Raw genomic sequence first — 11102 nt, 5'->3', positions numbered from 1 at the left:
AGTAAATGTGGTGACTTGCATAGTCAACTATACTGTGCAAAAAGAGAGAGTTCCCTGTATTAGTCTGAAATCAGGAAGAAGGCAGAGCAGTTGCACCCTGTAGACTAAGAGCATCTGATGAAGTAAGCTGTTGCTTGCAAAAAAATTATGCCTCTGAATGAGTCCTAAAGGTGCCACTGCCTTGCATCTACACAGCATAAATATTGTTAATGGATGCTGTTCCTGCAAGTTTAGATAGATCACATTAGCGTTTTGGGGGAGGTACTTTTTGGGGACGCTACTTTCTGTTTGGGGTTTAATTTTTTTTTTCCCCTGAGGGAAGATATAAAGATTAAAACAGCAGTAGCAGCAGTAGACAAGTACTGATACTTTCCTAGATGCATATTAGACACTCTTCTATTGTCACAGAGCAAAGCCAAATAAAAACACCTTTCACTAAGTCATCACATTACCCCCAAGTCTGTACAAAATTTTATTTTACCTTGAATGTCAAACATTTAAACAAACTTTTTAGTATGACAACAGTGAAACAGCATGTTGCGGGGGGAAGGGAAAGTGGAAAGCTGCATATAAAGCTCTGGTTAAGGACTCTGCATTAATTTAAAATTGGACTAAAATTGTAAACGGGACTTGTGCAATTGCTTTTTACTCAGAAAGCAAGCTATGGGTCTTGCCAGCAGTGCATACAATGAAAGTTAACATAAAAAAAGTCTTGCTTAAAATGGAAGATAAAGCAGCGTAACAAACATGGCCATTAGTGAAAAGTATGAAGAACTTTCTTCTTATAAACCTGCTTCTTGCATTTGACAACTTCAGCTCTTATAAAGGACACCAAAGGAATTGAATTTTGATCTGTGATTAAACTGAGCATATTAAAATTGCTAAACTTCATTGTACAAAACTGTGATTTTCATTTCTGGCCAACTGCAGGTACAAACCAAATAAAATCTATTTTTTAAAATAAGGTAATTCGTATATAAGTTAATCTACCCACACAGTCTGCATCACTCTGAAGTAAAACCCTGGCTGCAGCAGTGTCAATGGGAGTTCTTCTTTTTCACCCTGATGCTTAGATAAAAGAACTGATTACTCAGTGGTGAAATTACTTCCATAAGGAAGCCAGATACTTCTCTGAATTTTATAAAAAAATAGGATTTTTTTTGTAATGGAAAACCTTGAGCTATGAAATATGTAATGTACATAAGCCAATGAGATTCACACACATATGAAGTAAAAGCCAGCCATATCCTTTGAAAATCAAATACTGCATATGTAGCCTAATGTGAAATATTTCACAGTAATTTAAATATTTAGGCCCTGCTCCTGCTCCCAATGGAGTTTAAAAAAAAAAAAAGCTTTAGGAATGAACTTCAGTGGGATCAGGAGCATAATAGGACACTTACAAACTAAACAGCAGATATGATTTACTTTATTCATGTTAAAATCATGTCTCTCTCTCAAAGACTTTGAGATTTAATTTATGCTAATTATTCAACAGCAATGGCAGATACATTAAAATGGAATGTGTGATCTTCTAGAGTCTTATCCTAGATCCTTTATAAAATCAGAGGTACTTTTGTTCCTGTTTATGGGATTATTGCTAGTCATCTTCCTGAGACATGAAAAACTGTAGAAGACAAGCACCATACCTATTATTCTAACACATCACAAATTAATAGTTTGGCCCCTTTCTAAATGGATCTCTTCCTACAATTACACTAAAACATAATGATGGATCACAAATTCCAGGGGGTCCAGCTGGTCCTTGCATTCCAGGATTCCCACGATCTCCATCTTTACCAGGCTGCCCAGGCTCTCCAGGACGTCCCTCTTTACTAAGACCAGGTGGACCTTCAGGACCTAAACGGTAAATTTACCATAAAGAAAACCATTACTCTAGAACATTAGGTATGGATACAAACTACACACTGGATCCCAAACCCTCAGAACTTTGAGAATATATTTTACTGAGCTAAGAAAAATGTCATTTCCTAGGGAAAGGGCCTCCTTTAGTCAAGTGTATATTACAAAGAGTTAAAACATTGGTTAAAAATGACATTATCTGTGCTGCCTCCTCTACTGGAGTCAAGATATACAAAAAAGGTTAATTTAGAACAGATTTAAAATCAAATACTCATATAATCTAGTTTGCTCTTGACATAAATCATAGTTCAGTGAAATTAATGAACAATTTTCTATGGACTTCGTTGGCCTTGTATCAGCCTCTCTAATCTAGTCTTTTTTTTTAAAAAATATTTTTATAGAACACGGGATAGTTTCCAAAACTGCTGGATGCTGCTGCACCCTCTTCTCTACAGATGAGTATTTAAATCTATTTGTAGTTTCTCAGTATTTCTGAAAATCAGGCCAGTTGCAATTTCTATCTGTTTTCATTACAAAACAGAACATTGTTAACCTCAGATCTCAGTCTATTTGGAAACAGGAATTTAAGTTACTGACTTTTATGAATTGCTACTTTACTTAATTAATTCTAATGCAAAATGAACCAAAACATAACAAGCATGCAACCATATTATTTTGCTTTTCACCAACCATTGTATTGTTTAAGAACTAGTTGAGCTTCTTTGAATTATATTAATAATACAGAAAATAATATTTTCAAATATTCAACATGAAATTAAATCTTGCTTTACCTGGAGGACCTGGGGGACCTTGTTCACCAGGAAGTCCAATTCCTGGGCCACCTTTTGCCCCATTTTTTCCTGGTAACCCTGTAGATTACCAAACAACATACATGCACACTAAGAATTATTTTCATTTGAGAAGTCAAAGGGGTGGGATTGCATGCAAAATAATGTACCATATAACAAACAGTTATTTGTACAGTACTATCTAATGTAATTTCCTTAGTTAGCTGAAAGGAGACTGATAAAGAATAAATGGTAAGAAATATACATGCTCGGCAAAGGGAATAGATGACAGATTGAAATGCTGAACAGAGCTGATACTGACCAGCTTTTCTCTTGGGGAGTAAAAGGTTGCATGAAAAAAAATTGTTAACTTCAACACAATACCTATTTCGAATAGAATACATAACAGACTTTTCAAAAGGCACATAAAAATTAAAGTCCCTTCCATCCAGACAAAGAGAAATAAATTCTCTGTTCCATGACAGAATATGATCAGTTTTTTCAGTGACTACCCATTTTTCACCATTTGCTGTGTAGTCAATGTGAATTGATATCAGAATCTTTTTCAGGAAATAAAAGTAGCTAAGTGCTGAAGATAAAACTTCAATATCTATGACATGAACTTTGTTTTTCATGCCACAGTCAAAATGTTGCAGGGAAGAAAGTATTTTTGAAGTATTCATTGAGTTACAATTAGCATCTTGCTAGCTAGCTTGATACAGCCTTCTCAGAGACTAAGTTCTGTAAAAATGTAGTACCGTATTTCCTGAATACAAGACAACCCTGAATGAAAGGTAGCCCCCAGTAATTAGATTCTATGCACAGAAAAATTATAAATTTATTACAATTTTCCATGTATGATATCTAAGTATTGGAGGATCATCTTAAATTATTTCACTCAACTGCAGGGGGTTGGAGGAGAGGTGATGAGGGGGACAGTAATGGGGCACACAGTGGGGACCAGACAGTGAGGGAGGCAGTAGTGGGACATGTGGTAGGGCAGGTGGTGGGGAGCATTATGAGGTAGGCATTAGGGGATGGTGGGGGACAGGCAGTAGGAGGGGAGGTGGTAGGGGCACGCAATGTGGAGGTAGTGGGGCAGGCAGTGAAAGAGGCAGGCAGCTTGCCCCCTGCTGCCTGCTCCTCCACTTACTCCCCCTTCCACCCACATTCTCCCCCTCCCCCCCCCCAAACTTACCTTTGCTCCATGCCAACAGACTCTGTCCCTGCTGCAGCCTGGGGGACACAATATGGATCCAGCCCAGCCCTGCAGCAAAGGCAGGGAGCCAACATGGCTGCTAGAGGGCTGGGCTGGAGCCATGCTCCGTGTCCCAGGCTGCTGCAGAGACAGATCCTGCTGACAGAGCAAAGGTAAGGAGGAGTGCAACAAAGCGGGGGAGAGAAGGAAGCAGCACAGTTGGAAGGAGAGTAGGGTCTGCAGGGAAGGAGTGGCAGGGCATGCAGAGGCAACGGGGGGCCAGGAGGCAGCTGTGGTTGCGGCCCTGGCCCTGGGTTGGGGCCAGAGCCACAGCAACTGCCAGTCCCCACAACTTGGCCTCCTTTCACTGCCTAATACTCAATTGTAAGGCAAGGGTCTTTTTCCCCCGCATACGAAATGGGGGTGGGGGGACCTCTTCTAATCAAGTAAATACGGCAATTGCTGAGATCAAAGGTAATAAATTATGGATGCTGCCACATACTTTGGCTTTATTCAACCTTAGCTTTAAGCATGTGAATTATGATGGGCTACATAATAAAAGTAATGATTTTGCATAAATATTTTGCTGCACCGTAGCTGATTATTATTGAAAGGATACAGAAACTTCAAAATACTGCAGAACAGTTGCATGTAAAAGCCTCTGAACATTATGATGACCAAACAAATCCAGATACATAGAAAAATTACACCAGTATTCACTAGAAATTAAATATAGAAAATTTAGGAGAGTATAGAGATGTTACAGGTTATAAAATTAGTGATGAGGGTAACCCGCGCAAAACAAAGGATGAACATAATAGAAATAGTAGAAGCCTAGGGAAAGGAAAATAAAACAAAACAGACCAATTCAGCCCTGATGGAAATGAGTGTAAGTCTAACTGAATTCATTTAATCAAGGAGAAATTCTATTATTTTGTTGCCTTTGCCATAAACAGTAACATGGCAAGAACTCTGGAGAAAAACAACACAAAGAAGTACAAGACTTGCTCTTAAAAACTGAATGGCAATGTGGGTCCTTTATATCTCCTCAAACGGTAATCTGTAACTTTTAATAAGCTATGAAATACATTGATCACTTCAGTCAACACTACTTAAGGACAGGCCTGTTACTGTGTAATAGCAGGCAATAATAGTTCTCCAAGTCTCAGGTTGAAGTCTGTGAGATATACAATACTGAAATCACACAGTACATAACTGTACTAATATAGTAAATGCTGACATTTCCTTTGAATCTTCTGAAGCCTAAATATGGAGCTCTAAGATTTTTAAAATACTCTTTTTTGAGCTTAACTTCTCTTTTGTAGAGGTTTCACCTTTCCAAAATTACTCATTTTTCCCTGTAATTAAACACTGTATTTTGGCTCTCATGCACTCTCCCTGGTGAATGGCAATTTTCCCAGACTTTTCCAAGCCCAACAGCTCCAAATAATTAGAATATTAGAGGAAAGCATCAATCTACCACAGAGATACCTAAAAGTTCCCCTGGAAAACTGTTTGTATGAAAACTAAGAAACATTAATTATAAAGCAATGGTAGGGAATGACTTTGCATTTTCCACAAAGGCCACTGGCAATTGCATACTTGTAACATCAAGCAAAAAATGGCTCATGGTCCTGAGTAAAGAAGGACCCAGACTGTGAAGAAGATTCTAATGATGGATCAGATTCTTTTTGTTGCATAGCACTCCTACAGATTAAGTTTATCTTTGCTTAAGTTTGAGATCTGATGAGAATGCTGGCTTTGCTGGCATGATTCCTGGTAATAATTTTTGTTGCTGAATTTACTGAATCTTGACTGATTGCTGATATGATAAACTTTAGAAGTAGCAGATATCAAATGCATGTGTGTCAATTAAAGACAGAGAGCATAATAACCAGAAATAAGATGCAGAGTTAAACTTTTGGAAGAACATGGGAGTACTGGTCAATCACCTTTTTGAGAGTGTTCTTCCCCCCCACCATCTCTCTCCCCCCCAAATATTAGGACAAACTACTATTATGTTGACTTCAGGAAAGAAAGGCAAGGTGTGAGTTAGTGCAGAATTTTAGCTCATTGTAATCACTTTTATCCGTCTTTATTAGAAGGCAATAATCACCATGGATGCAAAGTTTTTCATTAAACAATAAATTAAAGTGTATGGAATGTTGTTTGAAAATATATATAAAAATCAATAAAGGCAGACATTACTTATATGGAGAAACAAAAATATGGGAGACATCTATACAGCTACCTCTTGTTCCACGTGTACCAGGACGCCCAGGAATTCCTGAGAGACCTGGAACCCCATCATTTCCGGGCAAACCTGGAAAACCTCTAGGGCCTTCTGGACCTGTTGGTCCTGGTGGACCGGGGAGGCCAGGGGGAGCACTTTGAGTCTGACAATGGTTGCAGTTGTGCAGCCTTCCACTCTGAAGGATAACAGGCAACTGGGCTAGGAGAATTCAAATGGAAAAGTTTAGGTTGTTCTGAGAATTATACTGAGAAGATACCTTTATCCAATATAAAAATAAGCAAAACTGCAAACTATATAAATAAGAGTTTCAGATAATTATCTATTAGTCATTAAAAGCAAATGTTCTATCTTAATGTGGATGAGGCTGCAGATTTATGAATTCAGACTGATAAGTTCTGAAAATATTATGAAGTGTGGCATGAAAAATCTCTCAAAGGGAGGTATAGACAGTCCAGTGTCTTAGTAATATGAATTTTCCTTACCTAGAGTTTATTTATAATTATAACAAGAGCACCCAAATCACTTTAAATAATGATAGAATAAATGAAAGATATGCATAAGATTCTTTGGAACTTACTTCTCAATACATCTGTACAAACTTGGCGAATAAACTCTTCTGAAAATTCCCTTCCCTGAATGAATACAAAAGGGTTATAAGATACACTGAATATGTTTTTAAAATGTGCAATAACAACAGATATCAAGGACCATACATACAGGTTTTCCATCTGATCCAGGTGGCCCTGGGAGTCCTCTGTCCCCTGGCTGTCCTCTTGGTCCAGGAGGTCCAACCAAACCATGAATGCCAGCCTCGCCTTTTTGTCCACTGAAGCCTCTAATGCCAGGGTCTCCTTTCTCACCTTTCTAAAAACAAAGGAAGCAAAAAAGATAACTAAATCCCTTCACAGGGTTCCACAAGCACAAGAATCTTTATTCATTGTGAGCTGATGCCAGGCCTTCACTGAGGTGCCTTCATTAAAGCAGAATAATCGAGATGTATGTGGATCAGCTAAATAGCAGACACTAATAGGTCCACAAGCAATAAAAAACGAATATAGAAGCCATGCTAAAATAGGCTGGCAGGAGTGTTCCAACAGTTCCAGCTTCAACAGCACTTTTTTAGTGGAGATTGCAGGAGGAGCAGCAGCACTTCATGGTTCAGGTACTGGATTAGGGGAAGACCAGCACACAGTTGCACACTACTACCCTAGCCCAAACAAGAGTGGGAATTCTCACAAAATGGGGCCAGATGATGATCCTGAGGCCACTCACTCAAGAGGCCTTTCTAAAATCTTTTGAGTGGGTGACCAGAATGTACCACTGATGTCAGGATCAGTGGGCCACTAAGCAAGCCTGTTACCTGACGGGGAAAGTTTGGGCTACATACCAGGTCCTGGGAGCTGAGCTGACACAGATCTATGAAACCCTCAAGACCCCTATCTTCAACTGCCTAGGTTTTACTAGAGAGATACACCAGTGCCAGTTCCAGGAAGAACCATTTAACTCTGACACCCAGCCCTTAACACTTGCCCATAGCCTCACTCTGCTTAAGCCAGAGTCCTGCTTATCCACAGAAATAATGGAGGTGATAAGGAGGACAAGACCAATTTTGCCAGTTATTGCCTGTAGGACACCAGGAGGGAATTTGAAGACATTGGTTAGGTGATATCAAAGAGGTAGCTTGCTTAGTCGAGAACGTCCTTGAGGCCAGATTAGAATATGGGAAATACCCTGCTGGACCAAAGGGACAGGCCCAGCAATGCATGAACTCAAAATAGGAAGGGCCTCCTACAGCTAGAAGCCTGTGGGTAGAGATCCTGGACCCAACCTGGGAATCCTCCCCAATTCCCAGAGACAAGGGTGGGCTTAACATTACCAGGCTACTGATTTGAAAGTAGAAACGAGATATAGTGCCAAGATGAAAGAATGGGGAGATTCCTGTCTGCTTTATGGGTGGAAAACTGGACATTGGTGCAGGGATTGCCCACAGATGGACTGCAACTACATGGACACCAGGATGTCTGATAGAGGCCCCAGAACAGAAAGGCTATGTGGTCCCAGTGAAAAATAAAGAATACCCAGCTTCTAGGCCTAACAGATTCAGGCTCTAGACAAACATGTATTGATGCCCCCTTAACATGATGCCAATTCAAAGCCAATGTGTTGTTTACCTGGGATTGCACTCTATTCCTCATACTTCTGCCATTGACCAGGATCTGCACATACCAAGATGGACTTCTCCCAGAAAGGAGTGGGACTAGGTGTAGAAAATGGGTCTTAGACTCCAATCTTTGGTGGTCAGTAGGGGAGCAGAGGGGTAGGGGTGAGGAGAGATATGTCTGTCCATCTAAGAAGGAACAGTCAGCCCTCTTAAAAAAGCCCAAACGTAGGGCATTTAAAGCCCAGGAACCTTTTCTTTTTAAGAAGAGGAAAGTGAACTGAAAAAGGAACAGCTTGCTGCAAAGAGGGATCAGGCTGACGTGCTGGGGCTGGAGCAAAAGAGGCTCCCCTGCCACTGTTAATCCACTGCATCATCATTTACAATACCGTGGCATGCTTCTCTTTCCACAATTGGCCAGCTCCATACTGCTCTGTAGGGAGGGGTGGTGAACAGGATCATGGCTATACTATCTTTAGGTGGTTGACATCCCAACATTATGAGATTATACCCAATCCCTGTCACAAATGTAAAAAGACAGACAACTCCTGGAACTCCATTTCTAGAATCAGTTGCTATCTGGTCCTAACAAATTGTTCATCTAGGAGGCACTAGAGATCAGCTGAAGTTATTTAGCTTAGGTGGCTCTATAAATGGTAAGCTAGTGGATATTACATCTCATTACATATATTATTTGTTGGTTTCACCCTGAAAACCAATTGTATAAAACTGGTGCCATTTTACTCAACAGGCTGGCTCCCTGTACATATTGAAAATTAAGCTTATTCCAGCTCTTTTCTTCTGTTAGCCTAGGGATAGCAGTTGGAGCCTAGGATAGGTGTGAGACTAGGGTGAGAAAAGGGTGTTTCCCATTTAAGAGAGAAAACAGGTTAGGCCACACCCTTTCAGCTATATAAGCCTGTGGCTGGCTAAACCTGCAGAGCAGCCTGGAGGATGACGCTCAGGATGGTGTAGAGTCCAGAGCCAAATCCAGGGGAGGGAGAAGCCCAACAGAGAACCTGTGAAGCCTCACAGAAGAAATGATCCCTGGGAGGGAATACAAAGGACAGCAGGCTGTGAGCTGAGAACTCTTGCCATTGGGGTAGAAGCTACAAGCTGAGGAATGTTACTGTTGTGGTCAAGGGACTCTGCACGTAAGAACTACTGTTGTGGTGAACCAGGGATGCCATAATCTGAAGACTGTTCGGGAGTATGGCCTGGGTGCCATGTGGCATAAAGACTCCTTCTCTGCAGAGAGCTGGCCTGATAATGAGAGAAATAAAATGAGGCACCTGAGTGTCTGCCTTCCAAGAGAGGACCTATACTTAATATGACATCACAGATGTGGCAGGAAAGACACTCAAATTTATGGATGGTTTGGAATTAGATTGGCAGATCAGCTGCCCAGGGGGGCAGCCAAATGAAGGACCCACCAGTGAAGCTGATACATCCTCAAAACCAAAGCAGCAAGGACACAGAGTTCTTTAGGTACAATTTTTCCTATGCAGCATTGGCAAATAATTGTTGACCAAAAATACTGAATCAGAGTTACCATGCTTGGCTCAGAATACATAAAAGGTCACCTAAATCTCTGAGATGAAGATTGTGGTCAACAAATCCATATTCTGGAATAGTGAAATTCTCAATAGAAAGGGTAAAGCTCATCTGTGCAGGGAAAGGAGACTTTTAGGGACTAGTCTGACACTATAGAATGAACTTTTAGAAAAACTAAAGACTTTCACAGGTTTTATCACATTTTCATTTAAGTGTAAGGTATAGTTCTTTGATATGGCCTACTTCCATGAAATTATGTAGAAATGTATTCTAAAAAATAATACTTTAACTAAACCAGAAACTTTAGAACACCTCTTAAGTCGGCTGCAACACAACAAGCAATGCATGACAGGCATTACTTGTATAACTGAGGGTGCCTGACCACCTGGGTGACAGCGATCATCACCTGCTGGAATTCACCATCCAGCTCAAGGTGGCAAAGGCCTGCAGCAAGGCAGCAGCCCTGGACTTCAGGAGGGTGGATTTCAATGAGGTAAGGAGAATAGTCGGGGAGGCACTGAGGTTCCGGAGGGGAGTCGGGTATCCAGGAAGAGTGGTCGTTCCTTAAGGAGACGATCCTCCAAGCCCAAAAGGGTGGTAGTCCCAATGCAAATCAAAGGGGGCAAGAGGGCACAAAAGCCCCCATGGCTCACCAAAAGCATAAGGGAATGTCTCCTAGCTAAAAAGGAGGCATACACCCAATGGAGGGAAGGGGCCATCACCAGGGAGGACTATACTTCGGTTGCTCAGGGCTGTAGGGGGGTGGTCTGGAAGGCCAAGGCAGAGATGGAAATGGGACTAGCCACCCGGATCAAGGACAACAAGAAGTCCTTTTTCAAATACATAAGGGACAAAATGAAGGTACTGGGTAACGTGGGGCCTCTGCAAGACAAGCTAGGAAATTTGGTCATCGCACTAGACAGCAAAGCTAACCTATTTAACAATTTCTTTGCCTCCGTTTTTCTGAGCAGGGACCGGGTCACCTCCCCCTATCAGGACTCCCGTAGATGCCAGGGGAGGTGCACCCAGGCCTAGGGTCAGTGAGGACCTAGTCAGGGAACTTCTGGAGGCACCCCTGCCTTACCTCCACTTCAATCTTAATCTTTTCCCCCAAGTGTCCTTTCAGCAGCACCCTGCTGAATGCCCAATACATGTCCCTCACCCATCCTACGTACCTTTTTGGGAACCCCATCCTTTCCAAAACCGTGAACAAATACCCATGTCTAACCCTATCGTATGCCTTCTCCAATGGGATCATTGTACATCAGTGATCATTGCACAGCAACT

At 41.2% G+C, this 11102-nt stretch overlaps 1 protein-coding gene across 2 annotated transcripts in view; it reads right to left on the bottom strand.

The window, feature by feature from the left end:
- Window positions 1-443: 443 nt before the first annotated feature.
- LOC109299990 (collagen alpha-1(XXI) chain-like) overlaps window positions 444-11102 on the bottom strand; it is a 200378-nt gene continuing 189719 nt past the window's right edge. For both annotated transcript variants that reach the window (XM_019520549.1, XM_019520551.1), the window contains 5 exons: window positions 6821-6967; window positions 6681-6735; window positions 6101-6301; window positions 2655-2732; window positions 444-1860 (listed from right to left, as the gene is read on the bottom strand). In XM_019520549.1, the coding sequence (XP_019376094.1) occupies window positions 1673-1860; window positions 2655-2732; window positions 6101-6301; window positions 6681-6735; window positions 6821-6967 (669 nt within the window). In that variant the 3' untranslated portion in view covers window positions 444-1672. The remainder of the gene's footprint in view (window positions 1861-2654; window positions 2733-6100; window positions 6302-6680; window positions 6736-6820; window positions 6968-11102) is intronic.

This window comes from Gavialis gangeticus, unplaced genomic scaffold (assembly GCF_001723915.1).
Source record: "Gavialis gangeticus isolate Ggan-Ray unplaced genomic scaffold, GavGan_comp1, whole genome shotgun sequence".
In the NCBI taxonomy this organism is placed as follows: Eukaryota; Metazoa; Chordata; order Crocodylia; family Gavialidae; genus Gavialis; species Gavialis gangeticus.
This window is presented reverse-complemented; position numbering and strand designations above follow the sequence as displayed.